The sequence below is a fragment of the Amblyomma americanum genome, chromosome 11, assembly GCF_052857255.1.
Source record: "Amblyomma americanum isolate KBUSLIRL-KWMA chromosome 11, ASM5285725v1, whole genome shotgun sequence".
In the NCBI taxonomy this organism is placed as follows: Eukaryota; Metazoa; Arthropoda; class Arachnida; order Ixodida; family Ixodidae; genus Amblyomma; species Amblyomma americanum.
The window spans coordinates 76644497-76665849 of NC_135507.1; the positions used below are offsets into that span (position 1 = coordinate 76644497).

General features: G+C 48.4%; 1 protein-coding gene across 1 annotated transcript; it reads right to left on the reverse strand.

Moving 5' to 3' along the window:
• Window positions 1-432: 432 nt before the first annotated feature.
• LOC144110503 (uncharacterized) lies at window positions 433-4341 on the reverse strand. Its single transcript, XM_077643474.1, has 3 exons — window positions 4318-4341; window positions 3812-3871; window positions 433-967 (listed from the first exon to the last, which is right to left on the reverse strand). The coding sequence occupies exons 2-3, from the start codon at window positions 3864-3866 to the stop codon at window positions 657-659; spliced, it is 366 nt and encodes a 121-aa protein (XP_077499600.1). The 5' UTR covers window positions 3867-3871; window positions 4318-4341; the 3' UTR covers window positions 433-656.
• Window positions 4342-21353: the final 17012 nt, after the last annotated feature.

Consider the following 21353-nt stretch of genomic DNA (forward strand, 5'->3'; position numbering starts at 1 on the left):
CTCCGGGTCAGTAGCCGCCGATTTTCATTTCCATTCTTCAAAAGCTCTCCATTTGTCCCTTTGCTTTTCTGCCGGCAAAACGTATAAAAACGTCTCCTTTTTTTTCTTTACCGGGACTTCTTTATAAGGCCGAACTCAATGTTTGGTTTCCGCCGTTTAGGAAATTTATCTTAGAGAAACTTCCAGGAAGGCGAGAAAAATATGCTTCACACAGGTTCCCCTGTGTCCCTATGTTCTCTACTCACAAACGACTACACCCATCTCCCTTGAGCGCCGCTGTAGCTCGTCTCTGAAATCACTGGTCACACTCTGGTGGGTGTAAAAATAAGGCATGCGTCGCTAAAGTTTACAAGGAAAATTTTTGAACTGCCTGGATCTTGTGCTTAGCTTGAGGGTTCGCTTCAGTCCCGCTTAAAAGAAAAGTCGTGAGGCTTTGCTTTTCACACTTTATTTTTAGCATCAGAAGTGGATTGGTTCTCCCGCAAGTAATGCAGCCAGTTACTTTCAAGCGTGCTTATTCTTCTCGTTTCTCTAAACATGTTCGAGTAACCTGCGCTGGTCTCGCTTTGCTTTTGCAAATGCATCGTATTTACTAGAAGTATAATATGCCTAGCGCACTGCATGTGGGTTTGTAAGCGCAGGGGAAATCTTGCATCTTAGGTGATTGTTTTCTTCTTCCCGTCCGTGACGCCCATTCGCTTGTTGAGAGGCGGCAGACCTTGATCACCATCTGGGAGATCACTCTGATGATCTGAAGCCTCGCTTCTTCCATAAGATTCTTGCGAGGTGGTCTCTTGACTTTCTGCCTGAAGCTCCATCAGTATGTTGTGCACCGTTTTCCTCACCTCAATAGTGTCCGCATTTTCCTCCATGGCCGTCACTTGGTTGTTCAATTCCTCAACTAGACCCAGAAGTGCTTCCACATGTCCTTGCAAACATGATGACTCTTCCGTTGGCGCTCCATTAGCTGCAACGAATGCGAGACACGTCGCATCGAAATGTGGCTCTGGTATAAACTCCTATTTGCATTTTTTAGCCTCGTTTGTTGCCTGTCCATTGTATTAATTCTTTCGTTCAGCAGTCCGCCTGACTATTACGTGTACATTCTCTTTCTTAAATGGTATCACAAAACTGCTGATCACGCTAAACATGTGCATTACACACGGCGGAAAAATGGCCAAATTTATAATTTTTCATCGAAATTGGCTCTGTTCAGTGAAGAAGAAATGTGTACTCCTTTTATAATGAGTAAGCAGTACATTTACGAGTTAGCAACCCTGCAGTCATACGCAAACCAAACCAGTCTTTCTCATCTTGACAAGTCATTGCGAAAACGCGCTTACTATAATTAATTACTCACTGAAATACAGATAACACGCAGCGTGAATCGGCTCCAAGGATCCGTACTTTTCCAATGGCGAGTTTAGTTGTTTCTTCATACGGTAGGATTTTGCAAATGCCAAAAACACCGATGCTTAAAATATTACCCGAGAACAAAAAGACTCTATGCTGGCTCTCTTAGTGTAACTGTGCTTTGTAGTAATAGCGTAAGCTAGTGCGAAGAAAACTAACTTGGGGGACACTTTCTGAGACTTTACAGTGTAATGCGATTTTTTATGCGTTTCGAAGCATTCTCCGCAAACGGAAGTATTCGATGGGCTTTCTTCGCAAGCTGTAGCCTAGAAATTGTTATACCCAGTTTTCCCGGCATTTTTCCTTGTTTCTCATTCTTCTCTTTTTTGCCTTCTCTCTTTTCTTCTTCCGTGGGCTGGTTGTGATCACGTCACCAGGTCACGCGGCCTCTGTCTACCAGTCACTGGCCTAGTTCTCATTGGTCATCGTGGGCGGGTTGCTTGCAATCCGCTGGGCCGGTTCGCGTACGGAGTTTGCTCAGCAATTTATGAATGGCACAAACGACCGTTATATTCCAGGTCGAAGACGAATGCAGGAAAATTCCACTTGAAAGAGCGTCGATGGCCTTAGAGAAACATTCTCCAACATTAAAGTTTGGTATATTTAACTCAACTTGTAACGACTCATTTCATTTTAATCAACTGATGAAGATTCAGAGCGTTTAAATGCTTCCAGACAGCGTTTAATTAACGACCGAAGGAACTCTGCGCCAGAGCTATGTATTTGACACTTTAGTTAAAACTGAGTTGTTTTTACTCAAGTTTGTTTCCCCACGTTGAAACTTTGACAGCTGAGATTCTAATGGATCTAAGCACCTTGATCAGCAACAAATGCAAGCTGGGAGAAAAAAGGTTTAGAAATCTGAAGAAACGTTGACCCCTCTCGCTGAAATCCCCTCATTTTCTTCTTTGAAAACAGTTTCTCCCTCGACTTTCCCACAAGGCATTCAGTGATGCATGCCTGCGAGCTGGTGCGTTCAGCTACTGCTCAAGCCTCCAGTCAGCCACGTAGAGAACGATAATCAGCAAGCATGAAATCCAAATGCACTCGTGGTGAAGAGCGGCCATTCGACCTGCCGCCAGCTGTAGAGTTTCAGAACACCTATTTGCAAAGTCTATCGAACAAAGTTACTCGATGTGGACCAAAATATTGTTTTATTACCTGACATCAGCTCGCAATGTTTTCCGAATGTTCCCTGAAATGTGTGTTGCAGTGTGCTGGAATTCGTGCAAGTGGAACGCATTTCCTTTTATTCCGATGGTATTTCGCCGTGGGATTCCGCAAAAGTCCAGTTTTAATTCATTTTTGGGGAAAGGAAATGGCACACTATCTGTCTCATATATCGGCGGACACCTGAACCGCGCCGTACGGGAAGGGATAAAGCAGGGAGTGAAAGAAGGAAGAAAGAGGTGATGCAGTGGAGGTCTCCCCAATAATTTCGACCACCCGGAGAAAAAGTTCAGCTCAATAGTTCGCTAAATGGCTCCTTCTCGAAGTGGCATTTCACCGTAAGCAACTTGTACTTTATGGAGGAAACTTGCAATTTTATGGAGGAAAAACGCAAAGGCGCCCGTGTGCTGTGCGATGTCGGTGCACGTTAAAGATCCCCAGGTGGTCGAAATTAATCCGGAGCCCTCCACTACGGCACCTCTTTCTTCCTTTCTTCTTTCACTGCCTCCTTTATCCCTTCCCTTACGGCGCGGTTCACGTGTCCAATGATATATAAGACAGATACTGCGCCATTTCCGTTCCCCCCCCCCCCAAAAAAAATTATTATCTTGCACTCGGCGAGCGACTTCAGTATAGAAATCCCTTACAAAATGCGCTTATGGAAACTGCTCCATTACACTTCATATACTTCAGCTTTCCTCAAAAGCACCGATATTGAATTTATCTTTTTCCTTGACGCCTACCGTTTTCACAGGGCCTTATTTGTTACGATGTATGCACCTCTTCTTATCTTTGAATGTTTTTATAAGCCTTGTTGTGTTTTCTGAACTGCGAGAGCTGCCGTGTCGACTAATTGAATGCGTCTATTATTTTGCACATCTCTGTTTCCTATCTTCTTTCATTTTCCGAACTATCTCAGCGAAGAAGGTGCTGCGGATTTCCCTGTTTTATTTACCGGCACAACTTTTCTCTTGCCAACATATTTCTTCACAACGAATAAAGCTTTAAAATAAACAATTAGGGAAGAATAGGGAACAGAGCGACTTGGGGCCAAACGAGACATTTTGATACTTGGCTATGGTTAGTGGCAAGGTGTAACAGGTAAAAATAGTTCCCTTCCAATGAATAACTGATACTCTTTGTTGTAGCAGTTCAGTAACAGGTAATTGTTCGTTTCATTGCACTTTATTCGAAAGAAACATCGCACAGGTTGAAGAGGTTCACTCACCCGTCACCAGGAGGGCACAAGCGGCCAGAGCGGTTAGCAGAGCCTTCAGTTTCATAGTTCCTAAGAAAATGAAAGAATACGAAAGATAGCATCAAAAATTTCTTCAGAAGGCCTGAAAGTTCTTCGGCGGCTACATGCTAGGCGGATAACGACTATAATTTCCCTCGTAATTAAAAAACCAATTTTCTATCTATTAGTAACATCAGCTTCCGCATTTTCTGGGCAGTAAATGGGCGCAGAGTTTGCTGAGAGGTATAAATTAAAACCCTGCCCGGTTTTTAACACATTCTGGCCATGGGCACAAGTATGGAATTATGGTACTTCTGCCTGTTCCCTCATCCTGCGCAGTAGGCCTCGCAGGCATATGAACTTAGTAATTATGGAAACATGCGCTGAATAGAAGGCTGTAGGCAGCATTGAAAAGCGCAACTCCGTTGTTCTGATGGTTTTCATAACTCGGATTTTCATAATTAGCTGAGGTAAAGAAAGGCAGTATTCAGGCTTACTCTTGGTTTCCGTGCAGCGACGACTTCAGGATGCATCTGAGACCGTAGTGGCCGTCCCCTTTTATTTAGTATCGAGACACTAGTACTATCGGAAGTAAAAAAAAGAACAGATTTGCAGGGAGGGGGGGGGGGGGGGTGGAGTTACAACCGGTGTTGTGCCAGGTCTAAATGACGTGTACCTCATGAAAGTAAAAAAAACCTCCACAAGGCAAATGAAAGTCGTCTTGTGAAGTGTCAGCAGGACGTCTGCTAGTTCTCAAGAAAGGAATGCGGAAGCCCCACGCGCCACGCTATCGCATCAGGTCTGATAGTTGCGGGCGCACCTGCGCACATCTAGCCCTGCCCCGTTTCTACCATCCGGTTACCTAACCGTTTCCAACATTCGAACAAGAATAAGAGAGGGAATGCGCAATGTCACACGAATGTGACGCACAGCAACTAGAACTTGTTTGTTCGTGTTGAACAAAGCCATGCGGTTATATGACGTCAGCATCACGAATGTATGTATGTATGTATGTATGTATGTATGTATGTATGTATGTATGTATGTATGTATGTATGTATGTATGTATGTATGTATGTATGTATGTATGTATGTATGTATGTATGTATGTATGTATGTATGTATGTATGTATGTATGTATGTATGTATGTATGTATGTATGTATGTATGTATGTATGTATGTATGTATGTATGTATGTATGTATGTATGTATGTATGTATGTATACCGGGAATACAAGATGCGTTGGAATAAAGCGTACTTTAATGAATTTCAAGAATTTTGCAGCGAACGCTAGTGGACGACTGTGTAGGGATGAATACTTGCAAGTCCATGATGGAAAGGGAAAGCGTCCACCGCAATCGAACTGTCACATGGGAGGGCGCCATTTCGATCGCAGATAACGGTTCTTCGAGTGCGCCGTAATTACGGCGCCTTACACTGCATATAACGATTTTTTATTCTATATTGTTATTTCTCTATATCGTCAAACATCTGCCCTCAAAAAACAGGGTGAGGGTGCAGAACTACTAAATCAGTGCCTTCGGTCGTACAAAAGCACTTCTCGAGAGAGATCTTGGTCAAGCGGTTTTGGAAGTTTTAGTTACCGTACTTTAATACTAGTTTGATTGCGTTCACCTAGGGAAGTTTTATCGGCGTTACAGAGCATGTCTTTGAAAAGATTATTTCTTTGTCCATGTATAGGCAACCTGCAATTCACTTAGCCGCTACACGTGGCGCCGTCTAGTGCCCACAGGTAGGAACACTCAGGCGCCCAAAGTTGTTTTCCTCTGGTTCAAGTTATCAGTTGCTATCACCATCAGCAGCCGAAGAGGAAACAGGGCGATGACAAAGGAGATGGCTGACGCACTGCGAGCCGAATCCACAGCCGTCCTGCAATAAATGCGGAAACAAGTTATGGCTGCAGTAGGAAATATAGTAGTGCAGGCCTTGCAATCAACTAGGCCTGAAATAAAATAGCTCAGTGTAACTACCATCCGAAACACACTGATTAAAGAGGATGAATCCCAACCCTACGACACCGGCGGTAGCCGCGAACAAAGTCGCTCACATCCCTACACTAGAATGGCACACTTATCGGCTCTCGCATACAAAACTGGCACCATCTCTACAGACGCCTTTGAGACCGGCCAACCGTGAAAAACACAAATCGATTACAGCACCCCTCCTAGTTTAAGACTAGCGCTGCAATGGCTAAAAACAGAAGTGGGGAATGGTTCATGGCTTGAGAAATCTTTTCCGTTCGAAACACAATTATTAAAATTTACTAAAGGCCTGTACACATTTCTATGCCGCGGTTTGGCGGTAAACTTCATATTTCTTAGACTGTACGCATTATTTTGGCAGAGTTAGCCATCAATTAACATTACCAGAGTCTAGCTCTGAAAGTTTGAACTGGATTGGAAAGTTTGTTTTGAATATTATCCTTTTCAGGCATGACATATCGTACCAACGAGAATAAAAAGCAATAATAATAATAATAATTGGTTTTTTGAGGAAAGGAAATGGTGCAGTATCTATCATATGTCATTGGACACCTGAACCACGCCAGAAGAAAAAGCAAAAAAATAGGAATCTGTATTCTCAGTCCTCTATTTCTCAAAGGTGACAAAATGCCTCAAAGCCTTAAGAATGTACACCCGCAGCACGCATCCACGGATTTGCACCCAGATTCTTTAAAAAAAAAGTCATATTTATGACTAATTTTATTCTCTCATCCATAACTGTTTTCACAACAAAAACTTATCTACTGTGCCGTTCAGTGAAATATTTCATCCCGTTAGAGAAGAAAAAAGTTAAAACACCTGCCAGGACGTCCTCACCATCTTTTTAAAGGCTAATATTAGTAATAAAAATAATAATAATGACAATGATGCCCTCACTGGTACATGGAGGCATACCTGTACAATTTTAACCTTTTTATTTTCATTGTCGACCTTCCTAATCTAAGCTTTTCCTACATTGCTCTGTTGATGATTGTGCAACAACGTCCTGAGACCTGGAGTGTATATTTTGTCGCCATTTGTTCTTTCTCAGCCTATAGGGTGTGATAATTTTGTTCAGAAGATGAATAATAATAATAATATTAATAGTTGGTTTTGGGGGAAAGGAAATGGCGCAGTATCTGTCTCATATATCGTTGGACACCTGAACAGTGCCGTAAAGGAAGGGATAAAGGAGGGAGTGAAAGACGAAAGGAAGAAGAGGTTGAAAATTGGTTTTTGGGGAAATGAATCTGCCTCACATATCGGTGGACACCTAAACCGCTCCGTAAGGAAAGGAATAAAGAAGGGAGCGAGAGAAGATAGGAAGAAACAGGTGCCGCAGTGGAGGGCTCTGGAACAATTTCGACCACTTGGGGACCTTTAATGTGCACTGACATCGGCTTCGCGTTTCGCCTCCATCGAAACGTGGCCCGTAGCGGTCGGATTCGAACTCGGGTACTCCGGATCAGTAGCCGAGCGCTCTAACCACCTAGCCACCATGGCGGGTTTTAGAAGATGGATGAAATACGTTTTGCTACGTTTCAGCCTTTTCGATGTGTGTTAATAAATATTCTAGAGAAAAACATGAAATATCCGAGAGAGATTATTTGTCGTACAACAGTGTGCGTACGTGTGTTGACTGCTAAGAAGCGCTTAAACGAATATGAACTCGAGTTGAAAGGCATGTGAATCGACAACCTTATTTTGACTGCCTGAGAGCTCGTAAAATGGCGGGAAAGAATATGACTTTTGCTATACTCTCCAGCAGAGGTGGTTGAATGCCCTCATTTACATTTTTGCTTCATCACCCTCACCATGAAATTCTTGACCTTTCCTCCCCTCGCGTTCCCAATGAGCACTTTTGGTTTGTGTGGGGTAAACGTCCCAAATCAACTCAGGTTATGAGACACGCCCTAGTGGAGGGCTCCGGATAATAGCTACCACCTGGGGCTCCTTACCGTGCACCCACATCGCACAAAGGACTCTAGTATTACGCCTCTATCGCAATGCTACCGCCGCGGACTGGAATCGAGCCTACCACTTTCGGGTCAGCACCCGGTCACCCTAGCCACTAGGCCACCACTGCGTCCTCAATCAGGAATTTCAACGTTCGCGTTTTTTTTCCTGCTTCAAGAATGTGCCGATTTTAGTGACTGCACTAGGTAAAAACTATTGGTCACTGCATCTGCTTCCTGCTGTAAAGAGCGCGTGGCCATTTTTTAGCAGTCCGAAGTATTCAGTGGCTAAGAATGGCCGCAAGAAATGACATTGAGATTACGCTCATATATGGAATCCCATCATCAGTAGGAGCCGGGTCAGTTTGGTACTTCGCGCTGCATCTCTAATAAACTGTGCGCTGAGAATCGCGGCCGCGAAAAGCGCCAATAATTCATCGCCTGAGTAGCCTATCATAGGACAGTGATGAAGAATTTGTCAGAAAATTCTCCCTGCGGTCGGTAGAATACAGATTAACGTAATTGATTGGAACGGCCTATCCGCGGTATACAAAAGCTATAACTTACCGGTACGCGCCTGTAAGGCAGTAACGCGGAGGATAACGAAAGGGTTCAGTTGAAGTTAAGGACAACGCAGCGATCTATGGAAAGAAAAATGATACGTGTAACGTTAAGAGACCGGAAGTGGGCAGAATGGGTGAGGGAAGAAACGCGGGTTAATGGCCATCCTAGTCGAAATCAAGTGGAAGAAATGGGCTTGGGCAGGGCATGTAATGCGAAGGCAAGATAACCGCTGGCCCTTAAGGGCAACGGAGTGGATTCCAAGAGAAGGCAAGCGTAGCAGCGGGCGGCAGAAAGTTAGGTGGGTGAATGCGATTAAGAAGTTTGCGTTGATACAGTGGCCGCAGCGGGCAAAGGGCAGGGTCAATCCGCCCTTTTTCATTTTCCTGTGCTGCCACCTCGCGTACAACGCTGGAAGCTCACTGGTAGGGTACTGCGCGCCCAACCCGGCCGGACTGAGTGCCGCTGCGGAGCACGTTTTGTTGGAATCTATCAACGATGGCGTGTCCTGGGCAGCACCTGATACCTGGAGGATTTCTAGGGTTGACTGATGGCTTGGTGCGAAGTCTGAGGCAGGCTGTAGTGCTCACCGAAGAGCAAATTCTTCAGTATCTCCGATCATTCGGCATGCGATGCGAACACCAGCTAGGAAGGGCCGCCGCTTCAGAGATGAAGGCTACATTCGGAACATAATGTGACATTCCTTGTGTGTGCTACGAGGTACATTCCTTGTGTGTGCTACGAGGTTCCACGTTCGACGGCGCGGCGTAGACGGAGACCCAGATGACAGGCATCATCAATTACCCAGCCATGCTCGTTGAGAGTGACAACCAGAACGAAGGGGTTTAAGCCCAACCGGACCCAACCGGACCCGCCGCCGCCGCCGCGGGGAAACAGGCTTTATCCTCCCCAATTAGCGTGGCCGTTCCAGGTGCGGCCCTCCCGGGCACATTCCAGGACAAGGGAAGACGGAGACCCAGATGACAGGCATCATCAATTTCCCAGCCATGCTCGTTGAGAGTGACAACCAGAACGAAGGGATTTAAGCCCAACCGGACCCAACCGGACCCGCCGCCGCCGCCGCGGGGAAACAGGCTTTATCCTCCCCAATTTGCGTGGCCGTTCCAGGTGCGGCCCTCCCGGCACATTCCAGGACAAGGGAACTGTCAGCGATCCAGAGCGCGCCGTACCACAGCCGACGCTATGCTATACCGCGAAGACAACATTCTTTCCCTCGGACTCATCACGTGAGGGGGGCGAGACAATAAGTGCGGTGGTATGTTTGTGCGCCCAAGTGAAAGCCCTAGCCCCCCCTCCTTCCCCTCCGGCGTGGGCGTCCTCACCCTAGGGAGTGTGGAGAAGATGATATAAAAATCGACAAGCAGTACGGAAGAGGCACGCTCAGGACGACATCGTTCGCCAAGAGGGCCTTCAGCGCCGAAGCCCGACGGCGTGCAGCTTCTGCCAGCAACCGCTCGAGCCCAACTCCGGAGCCACTCCATCGCCCCCATGAAGTCGTCGGCACGTAAGCTCGGACGCCCCAGCCTCTGATGTATAATCTTAATCATGTGTAATTATTGAATATACCTGTTTGTTTAAACTGAGCCATGCGGTGTCTCTTTGCCTCTCCGTCCCGTGTGGACCTGCGCATTATGGGGGTCATCACACTGGTGTCAGAAGTGGGGTCTCAAAAAAAAAATTTCCTCTGAATGCTGCGACATTCATGACTTCAAAATTATAATCAAAAGGGAATCACGGGACTGATTGTGGGACTTTTACCCCCATTTGAGAGGCTTGAGGCACCGGAGGGCTTGAAAAAAAAATGTCTTTATCTGAGGGAGCTCCCACTCCACAGCCGTCGCTCGGAGCAAGCATGCTGGCATTAGGAAGCGTCATTCCGACGTTTACGGGAGATAAGACAGGGGTTCCAATCTGCGATTTCTTTTCCATGCTAGAAGAGATTGGGAAAATGGGGGGATGGTCCGATGCTCAAATGCTGGGAATGGCGAGGTGTAAGATGGCAGGAGCTGCTCATGATTTTGCATGGCGAGACGAAAAAGTAAAATCCACAAAATCATTTGCGGAATTTAAGAAGCTCGCGTTTGAGCATTTCGACACTGAACCACGTCACGTGCGGGTACAGAGGTTCCGTGACGCCGGACAGATGGTAGGGGAGGACGTGCGAACGGTTGCGTCGCGGCTTCAGCGCTTAGCGCGCGATACGTTAAGCAGGGAGGAGGAAGGAGACCAGCTAAAGAAGAAATACGCGGAGGATATACTTAAAGAGGAAATGACCGCTTTGTTCGTGGCTGGTCTGCAAGACCCCGTGCGCCGGTTCGTGCTCTCGCGCAAGCCGAGCAATTTCGACCAAGCCGTGGAGGCCGCATTGGATGAGGAACGAAATGAGGCGTTAACGACAGCCGCAGCGAGAGTACGCGTCATAGAGAGAGCGGTGCTCAACCCTGAGGTTGCTCTCTTGACAGAGCGGTTAGATCGCTTAGAAAAGCTGCTATCTCAGCAGGTGGAACGCCAGGTTGAAGCGCGCGCTCAACAGCGCCCATTCGCTGGAAACCGGAGACCGCCACAAAGCTACAGGCGCGGTATGCGAGATTTTGAAGAAATCGTATGCTTCGCTTGCCAGGGTCGCGGACACATCGCCAGGTTCTGCCAAAACGTGCGCCGTGGGGAGCCACAAAGAGAAGCAGGCGAGACACGCCCTAAGCAAGCCTACAGCCGGGCTCCAGATACCGAGACAAAAAACTAGATAGTCCTCCCCAGCCTGAGGAGCGTGGGGAGGGAGCAGTAGATGATGAGGTGGTGGTAGTTTGTGTGGCCGACGAGGCATGCCCTGTTGTGCGTTGCAAGTTAAATGGTTGTTGTATGGAATTGTTGATAGATACGGGGTGAAAGGTGACATTGCTTAAGGAGAGAAGTTTTAACACGCTTCAAAGGAAGGGGGACCGCGAGGTGTTGGAAGCGTCTGGTGGTATGACAACCAAATTTGTAGGCATAACGGGGGATCCTCTTGGCATAAGTGGACTCTACCGGTTACACTTCTCTCTCGGCGGAATTGCATTGGAGCACCCCTGCTACGTATGCCCGGACACGGTGTCTCTGCCAAACGGAGTGTCAGGTATATTAGGGCAGGATTTTTTGAGAAAAGGGAAGGTAGTAGTCTCATTCTCTGACGAAGAGGCTAATGCGGGCGGATCAAAAGTTCCGTTTTTGAACAGGAGAGGGGCTGAGATTCGCATTACCGATATTGACACCCGTCAAACAGTGGGATCATTGGAGAAGGTATATTCGCGGGTTGCCGTCAGGCTGGTCGATGAGGCGGTCGTCCTTCCTTGGTCGGAGCACATTTTGTACGCGTTTGTGCCTTCAGATGTAGAGAGTGGCGCCGTGGGAGTGCTTGAGCCGGTCGACTCTCTCAGCAATGGCCTGAAGGCAGCCGCGTGCCTCGTGACAGTTAATGACGCCCACAGAGTGCCCCTACGGGTGGTTAACTGTAGCCAGCAGCCACTGAGCCTTCCCAAGAACAAAACATTGGCTTTCTTCACCTCTGCGATAGAGCAACGTGAGCCCACCGATACGGTACTCGCAACTGTAGTGCATGCTAGTCCTTCGGCTGCTCCAAAGGTGTCGTTCGATCTTTCTCACGTAAAATCCAGGGAGAGGGAGGCTCTGGCTGGTTTGCGGAACGACTACTCGGAGGTATTCGCCGCGTCCAACCTGGATTTGGGCTGCTGTGGCGTTATAAAGCACAGGATAGAAACCGGCACTTCATCGCCCGTTTACCAGCGTGCGTACAGGATTCCTTACTCCCAACGTGAGGAGATGGAGCGGCAGGTGCAGGACCTGATTGATCGCGGCATTGTCGAACACTCAAAGTCACCATGGGGAGCACCAGCACTATTGGTGGAAAAGCCAGATGGCTCGTATCGATTGGTAGTGGACTACCGCAAACTAAATGCCGTAACTCGCATCGATCCATACCCCATCCCCAATATACAGGAGACGCTTTCTCAGCTGGGCTCTGCCAGGTACTTCACGGTAGTGGACATGGCGGCGGGATTCTGGCAGATAGCAATGGATCCGGCAGATGCCGAGAAAACGGCATTCAACACGCCCTCAGGGCACTATGAATGGAAAAGAATGCCGATGGGTCTGGCCCACAGCCCTGCTGTCTGGCAGAGAACCGCTGATGTTATCCTGGCAGGTCTTCTGGGGAGGCTGTGCTTCGTGTATATGGATGACATTATCATATACAGTGACAGTTTTGAGAACCATTTGCGCGATATTGAGCAGGTTTTGGTGCGACTAAGAGGAGCGGGTCTCAAGCTGAAGCCCTCTAAGTGCCAATTCCTCAAAAACGAGGTGAAATACCTCGGGCACGTTGTTTCAGCTGACGGCGTGCGACCGGACCCTGAGAAACTAAGGTGTGTCTCAGATTTTCCATCCCCGACTAGCGTCCGCCAGGTCCGGCAGTTTCTCAGCCTGATCGGTTACTACCGAAGGCACATAGAGGAGTTCGCCAAGCTCGCTAAGCCGCTCACCGCCTTAACAGCCAAAAATGTCGCCTTTCGCTGGGACGAAAACGCAGAGAATGCTTTTGGGGCCCTGAAAAGGAAGCTAATGAGTGCACCGCTGTTGCGCCACCGGGATTTTAATTTGCCCTTCGTTATGGCCACAGATGCGTCAAAGTTCGCAGTTGGTGCCGTGCTCTCTCAGGTTATCGAGGGCAAAGAACATCCCGTTGCTTTTGCTAGCCGACAGCTGAGCCCCACAGAGCAAAAGTACGGAGCTACGGAAAGGGAGTGCCTCGCCGTTGTCTGGGCAGTAAAGCACTTCAGATGCTATCTTTACGGCCGCAAATTCAAGCTAGTCACAGACTGCCATCCTCTGAAATGGGTGATGAGTGTCAGGGACCCTAGCTCGCGACTCGCTAGATGGAATCTACACCTGCAGGAATACTGCTTTGAAGTTGAGCACAAGTCAGGAAAGACGCATCTGAATGCTGATGCACTCAGCCGCACAGCTGCTGTGGCAGCTATAGATGAGTTTGTCCCCGTAGTCGACCCCGCCGAATTACGCACAGAGCAGTGCAAAGATCCTGACCTGAAGCGAATAATCGAAAGCTTAGAGGGCGCACCGTCTCACCCCGAACAGCTAGGTTATTTCATTGGCAAAGACGGCACCCTGTGTCGGCGCACGAGGCCAACCAGGAAAGGGAGACCAGAGAAAACCGCTTGGGAGAGAGTCGTCATACCTCGGTCGTGGACAGAAAGGGTTCTTCGCGCGTTTCACGATGCGCCATGCGCCGGTCATTTTGGCGTAGCGAAGACACGCAGGCGTGTGGAGCGTTTGTACTTTTGGAGTGGCATGCGACAGGATGTTAGAGACTACTGTGCGAAGTGTCATTCCTGTCTCGAAAGAAAAACACCCAAGGGACGAAGACCAGCTCCAATTCAGCCGTTCCCTGAGGTTTCGGCTCCCTTCGAGCGGACAGGTATGGACATAATGGGCCCATTGCCCACGACCACTTCCGGAAACAAGTACATTTTAGTATTTGTCGATCACCTTTCAAAATACGCGGAAGCGGTAGCACTCCCAGATCAGAAGGCAGACACGGTTGCAAGAGCATTTGTCGAACAGATCGTGCTCCGACATGGACCCCCGAGGCAACTCTTGACAGATCGGGGAACGAACTTCGTGTCGCAGCTAATGAGGAGAGTTTGCGAGCTGCTTAAGATCGCTAAGAAGCAGACAACACCGTACCATCCGGCTTGCAACGGCGCGGTGGAGCGACTGAACCAAACCGTGGCCGGGTTCCTGTCGCATTTTGTTTCGCGCGACCAGCGGGACTGGGACTTGTGGCTCCCGTATGCAATGTTTGCCTACAATTCCGCAGCACACGAGAGCACGGGCGAATCGCCATTCTTTCTTCTCTACGGCCGAGACCCGGACCAGCCTAGTGAAGTGCCAGAGGGCCCCCGTCGTGTCCCATACGCTTCACTGGACGACTATAAGGTGGAGCTAGAATCGCGCTTGCAAGTGGCGAGGGACATCGCAAAGGAGGCCTTAAAGAAAGCGGCGAAGCGCAGGAAGGAGGTGCACGATCGCAGTGCTAGAGACGCGCCGTTTAATGTGGGGGACAGCGTGTACATTGAAAACTGCCAAAGGCAGATTGGGCTAGCTCGTAAGTTCCAGACGAAGTGGAGAGGACCGTGCGAGGTTGTCGAGAAGCTTTCTCCGGTAAACTTCAGAGTCCGAGACGTGAACCGGCGCTTGATAAGGATACACGCAAATCGCCTCAAGTCGGCACCGGTTCAGTATTCACGAAATCAGGAAAGAAAAAGCGCGGATTTTGATGGGGACAGAAGTGAAGCGGAGCGCGCAGATAGTTCGCAAGAAACGCCCTCTCCTGCATTTGTTCGGCAGGCGCCAGAGGTGACGGCCGGAATGCCACCGGATTTACTTCATGCATTGCTAGAAGAAGAAGCGCGCGAGGTTGCCGCGCAGATAACGCCAGGAGAGTCTCCTGCCACGAGCCCTCGCGAGTCCCAAAGCAGACAAAGGGTCACAGACTTACGTAGTATGACTCATGAAGGCCGATATCCGCTGCGAAATCGGAAAGCTAAGTCGGACTAATGGTGTAAACAGAGCGGAGTTGTGAACTGGTCAGAATTGTGTAATGCCGCAGCTCATAACATTGCTATATGCGTATGTGTTAAGTTATCGGAGTTAGTAGTTAAACCTTTCTGTCATTAAGTAACACCTTCACAGGAGAGCATGCGGAGCGCATGCAGAACCTGCCCTACTTCCTTTCGTTATCTATATTTTTGTCTGTGCCGTGATCGTGCTAGAAGTGGGAGCTCCTTTGTAACTGTGGTAAATTTATTTCGTCCAGTTTGGACTAGAAAGGAGAGGCTTGGGTGCTGAGTTTCATGTTTATCTGTAAAAGAAGATCAGTGCTGCCTCTGGAGACGCTAGTTAAGTTATGACAGCGGAGGCATATGGTGTTGTGCAGTGGTGTTGAGTGCAGCGAAAAGTGTTTTGTCGGACGCACTGTGCGAGGCGATTCAGAAAGACAAGGGGAGCTGCAGGGACTCAAATGTTCGGAGAACATTCTGCTGAAGGGTGAGCGAGTGTGACATTTCTTGTGTGTGCTACGAGGTACATTCCTTGTGTGTGCTACGAGGTTCCACGTTCGAGGGCGCGGCGTAGACGGAGACCCAGATGACAGGCATCATCAATTACCCAGCCATGCTCGTTGAGGGTGACAACCAGAACGAAGGGGTTTAAGCCCAACCGGACCCAACCGGACCCGCCGCCGCCGCCGCGGGGAAACAGGCTTTATCCTCCCCAATTTGCGTGGCCGTTCCAGGTGCGGCCCTCCCGGGCACATTCCAGGACAAGGGAAGACGGAGACCCAGATGACAGGCATCATCAATTTCCCAGCCATGCTCGTTGAGATTTACAACCAGAACGAAGGGATTTAAGCCCAACCGGACCCAACCGGACCCGCCGCCGCCGCCGCGGGGAAACAGGCTTTATCCTCCCCAATTTGCGTGGCCGTTCCAGGTGCGGCCCTCCCGGGCACATTCCAGGACAAGGGAACTGTCAGCGATCCAGAGCGCGCCGTACCACAGCCGACGCTATGCTATACCGCGAAGACAACATTCTTTCCCTCGGACTCATCACGTGAGGGGGGCGAGACAATAAGTGCGGTGGTATGTTTGTGCGCCCAAGTGAAAGCCCTAGCCCCCCCTCCTTCCCCTCCGGCGTGGGCGTCCTCACCCTAGGGAGTGTGGAGAAGATGATATAAAAATCGACAAGCAGTACGGAAGAGGCACGCTCAGGACGACATCGTTCGCCAAGAGGGCCTTCAGCGCCGAAGCCCGACGGCGTGCAGCTTCTGCCAGCAACCGCTCGAGCCCAACTCCGGAGCCACTCCATCGCCCCCATGAAGTCGTCGGCACGTAAGCTCGGACGCCCCAGCCTCTGATGTATAATCTTAATCATGTGTAATTATTGAATATACCTGTTTGTTTAAACTGAGCCATGCGGTGTCTCTTTGCCTCTCCGTCCCGTGTGGACCTGCGCATTATGGGGGTCATCACAATAATATTCAATGAAATATCCCAGATCAGTGAGGTTGGCGTTTTCCGCTGTATATGCCTGCCATTCATGAAAGGTGGATACTACATCGTGCACGCCGTAGTACAGAAAACGACTGGGGACAACAGTTTTCACAAGCAATCGTTGTGCTCAAGCCCTGCCAAATAGCTACACGAGCTATAAAAGCACAAGCGTACTCGCAACAAAGCAGCTCTGCTAGCATTTCACTGTATTTCCCACAACACACCGCTGCATAGGTTAAACAAGCATGCGCGTCCATAAAGACGAGCGCGAGAGGCGCACAATAATCCATTCCGGCGATACCACGGAGAGCTCTTCATCATGGATATGATTCGAACACACGCATAACGCACCTTCTTCTTCTGCTTCTTAATACATGGCACATACCCACACGGGGGGATTGGCCAGGGTGTAGTGGCATAAACAAGGAAATTTCCATAGGAGATTATGACAAAATTTTAGCACCATGCGTGAATGCTCTCGTAGCTTCTTTTTCGTTGCCCGCTCCATCGCGCGTTGAAAGCGGCTCACAGCGCTTGCCCATTTGGCCTTCTTGCTTGAGAAAGCAAAAAGCGCCGGAACGAAGTCTGGGTGCCGCGGTGACATTCGAGGCCTTCCTGCCCATGAATGAAACACTTCATGATCGACTGCACACGCATTTAAACACAGTACCTCGTCCGCACCTGTCACAAAGTGATTCCCGCACAGTCTTGACGTGCTTGACGGTGCCCAAGGGCGGCACCATCGTCGAGCCGGCGAACTGCTTTTATCCACGCTTCGCGTCGAAGGCTGTCCCGGGAAGCGCTCGGAAAGAGAAAAAATCCGAGTTTACTTCCCTTTACATATTGGGCATTGCTGCCGTATGCAACACATTTCGTAGGTATCGCCATATGCGTCGCGCTGAACGCCCGACGGCTGCAGCAACGCACCCCGCGTAGGAAGTCGGTTTGTTTACACTTCCACGACCGGTCTCGAGTGGAGCGAGCGACCCTTCCAATATGTTTCGCGACACCGCCGCCAGGGGATGGGCGCATGCGCAGTCGTGTCGTGAAAAAGGCGGATTGCACAGGCATGGGAGAGGCCTTTGCCCTGCACTGCAGTGGGCGTAGTCGGGTTGATGATGATGATGACGGTGATGATGGTGGAGCCACAAAGTACTCCATTCCACAAGCTGAAGCAGGGAAATTCAGACTGCTCTCCGGCGACCGGGGTCACGCCTTATTGTTCACTAACCTAAGGCGCTAGGCGTACACGGCAGATTGGACAAGAAAACTCTACTCTGCATCAAGTAGCAACAAAACACTATCACGCAAGGAGTTAGAGAGTAACAAACTAATTTCAGAAAGGCAACGCACTGAAGTCTGAACGAATGTGGAATTACGAAGTTGCAAGCAGGAGAGGAGTGTAGCAATTTTTTGTGTGAATTCCAAATACGTAGCAAATAACTACTCCCGCTACGTCAATCAGGCTGGCTAGAAAGCGATCGAGTTATCTGCTTACCTGAAAACTTGAGAGAAAACAAAAGTTCGTTTATTGCGTGCAGTAAGCCTCAGTGAGGCGCCTTCTGTATAAGCAATAAACAACGCGTATTTAGATGCTTAAGCCTTAAACGATACTGGCTTTACCGGTGTGGTCTAGAACGTAGTCGCATTAAACCGTTGCGGTGGTGAACACGTCCGGTGCGGCATATTCTCATCGAACCGGACCTGTTTGAATCTGGCTTCTTAAAGTAAAATGCGGTTCTATTAATATATGCACGATTGTTCACTTAGCCACTTCAATAATGTGACAATGTGACACATTATCGTGACAGTGAGCATTTTTCCTCTTCTTCCGATTAATTTGGAAGAGACATTAAGGGTTCCTGAGGCACCGTGTGCTTGTACTTACCTAGAGCCGCGGCCCAGGGCATGCTTATATTCCCTTTACCTTTTCTCACGTTTTCCCGTGTTTGATCCACACTGAAAAATTCAACTTCTGCACTGACTTGGCGTTCTGTTGCCTGACCTCCCACAAGGCCCCATTTCTTTTATTCGCCCTTCCCAATGTGAGGTTGGACAGGAAAGGCTTTAGCAGTGCTGGGACACTTTACACTTTAAACCACTACACGCTAAGAACGAGCTCTAAAGTTAGCACCTGCATAGTCAGGTGGGATTTATCAGTGTTTTTCCGATCGAAGTACGTTAAGTGATTTAGCGCCACATTCGAGCGTGGTTGAAAAGAACATAAGTACTCTTCTGTGGTATACATTACTTCCGAATACACTCATAATTCTTGTCCGTGATTTGTTCCCATGGTGGAACAAACAACAATGCCGGAACAAATGAAACTCGCGTCAAATCCGTGAAAGCAGGTCGTGGGTTCATGCAAAATTTTAATATATTTTATTGCTTTTGAGTCGATTACCATCTAGGTGCTTCTTCAATGCTCCGGAGAGGTGTAACTCACTGACCGTCACGTCGGGGCAGTAGGAACGATGCTCCCATACCTGCACGCGTGCTGTTCGGCAGTGGGGTAAGGCGCTGTCGAGCAGCGCCTTGTCCCGTCTTTTTTGCGCAGTTATTCATTGTTCCCGTAATGTCGTACCAACTAGCCCCTCACCGCATTCTTCTAGAGCAACACGAAGCCTGTTGAGGGAAGTCCAGGTAATTTTTGTTTTGCGAATTGCCTCCCGTAACCACCCCAATGTGTGACAATCACTGGCAGCATTCACTGCCTATCCCCTCTGGAGGAAATCAAAAGCAGCACAACTTTTTGATCTCAAAAGTACCTACCGTAGCTTTAGCATTCTTTGGGAATAGATCTTTTCTAAAATATTGAAAGGTGGGGTGATGAGTGTGTCGATTCCATCTCTCGCACCACCCAGACTTCTCACCCAATGATTTTCACCTTTTCGGAAGATTAGGAAGAACATGCTTCGTAGATCACACGCAACCGATACTCCAGTTCAGCAAGCAGCCATGACAGTGCCTTCTGAGACTTGGCGCATATTTCTTCTGTGCCGGCATTGATAATTCAGCGTACCATTGGGAAAAATTGTTTCGAAAAGAACGGTTGATGACTATGTTATGGAGCAATGTTTTGAGTGACCCATAATGTGTGCGTCATTGAAAAGAGCGTAACAAGTGCTCTGCTCTGGTATACATAACTTCTGAGTACACTCTTCACGCTTTCAATAAAAGAAAAAAAATGTTGATACGAAATCTTGTTACATTCTTTTTTGTAACACCCTCTAAGTTTTCACCAAAATGGGGAAGGTGATCAGTATACAGGTGTTTTTTTACTGAAAAACTTCTCTTCAGTTTCCAAAGCGTCTGCAGAGGCGCAGAATAGTGCGATTTCACAGATGTGGTGGGAAGCATGTGGTTTTCATTATTATTGCTCATTGCGTAGATGGAACTCAAAAGAAATAATAGTTGGCACGCACAAATGAAGTTCAATGGTTTCATTCTATTTAACATTTGTTTTTCCCGCTGTTCCTGCACCGAACTCAGTATTTTAAAACAGATGAAAACAAGATAAAATAGACAAATGCAGATTATCCTGAAGCAAGCTACGGCCGCGAATAAATGAGCCATTTATTAGGTTAAGCAGGAGAGAAGTACGCCATAGGCGAAATTTTTCAGTAAAAATTTGCTTTCAACCTCTCCTGTGGTGGATAAAAATCTGCACTTTGTGTTGTATAAACGATATGCTGTATTCCCCGTGTTCATGTGCATGTACAGCCATCCAAAACTGCTTGAATTCTTATTTTGGTTTTTTAGTAGAGTCGCTTCCTCTCGGATGCTTGTAGCGCATGTGTTCGAGTGCGCGTCTGAAAAAAAAAATGCGTCACGTTTGTGCAAGCTCTATAACGCAGATTGTTTTCATCCTAACACGTAATACTACCGCATGCCTCATGCGTTCCACGTGATTACTAAACCTGTCTAACAAAGGCAGAAATGTTAAGCAGGTTAAGACACTCTCCGTAGAGGATTCTAATGCAAGCCAGGGGCGATAAATCAGCCCCTAATGTCTCTCTTCCGGCACATGGGTGAAGGCACGGGGTGTTTCAGATGTATTTTCGCTGACGCACGTGAAGTTTCGACATCGTTGCACGGAGAAGTATGATTAGCTGTGCCGCACCACCCTTGATGCACACTCTCTGATGTCGTTTCGTGTTCACATCACGACCGATAGCGAAGTGTCATCTAGTGTCATAGCACAGTCACCGACCAGCAGCTGAAGCCGACGTCTTAGGATGGGGACAGCTACACTCCTCGCCCTCAGGTCTATTGTCGAAATATTACTGCGAAAATATCTATATTAATAATAATTGGTTTGGGGGGAAAGGAAATGGCGCTGTATCTGTCTCAGATATCGTTGGAGACCTGAACCGCGCCGTAAGGGAAGGGATAAAGGACGGAGTGAAAGAAGATGGTCTATGGTTTATGAGGGTTTAACGTCCCAAAGCGGCTCTGGCTATGAGGAACGCCGTATTGAAGGACTCCGGAAATTTCGACCACCTGGGGTTCTTTAACGTGCACTGACATCGCAGAGTACACGGGCCTCTAGAATTACGCCTCCATCGAAATTCGACCGCCGCGGCCGGGACCGAACCCTGGTATTTCGGTCCAGCAGTCGAGCGCCATAACCACTCAGCCACCACGGCGGCTGGAGTGAAAGAAGAAAGGAAGAACGAGATGCCGTAGTGGAGAGCTCCGGAAAGATTTCGACCACCTGGGGATCATTAACGTGCACTGACATCGAACAGCACAAGGGCGCCTTAGCGTTTTTTTCCTCCATAAAAACCCAGCCGCCGCGGTTGGGTTCGATGAAAATATCTATGCGGATGTGCTTTTGCATCGCTTTAGAAACAAAATATTCCCGA

Coding starts and splice junctions, on each gene's coding strand:
- LOC144110503 (XM_077643474.1), bottom strand. CDS start 3,866: ATGAAACTGAAGGCTCTGCTAACCGCTCTGGCCGCTTGTGCCCTCCTG. Junction 968..3,811: donor TTGTGCCCTCCTGGTGACGG/GTGAGTGAACCT, acceptor CATTCGTTGCAG/CTAATGGAGCGCCAACGGAA.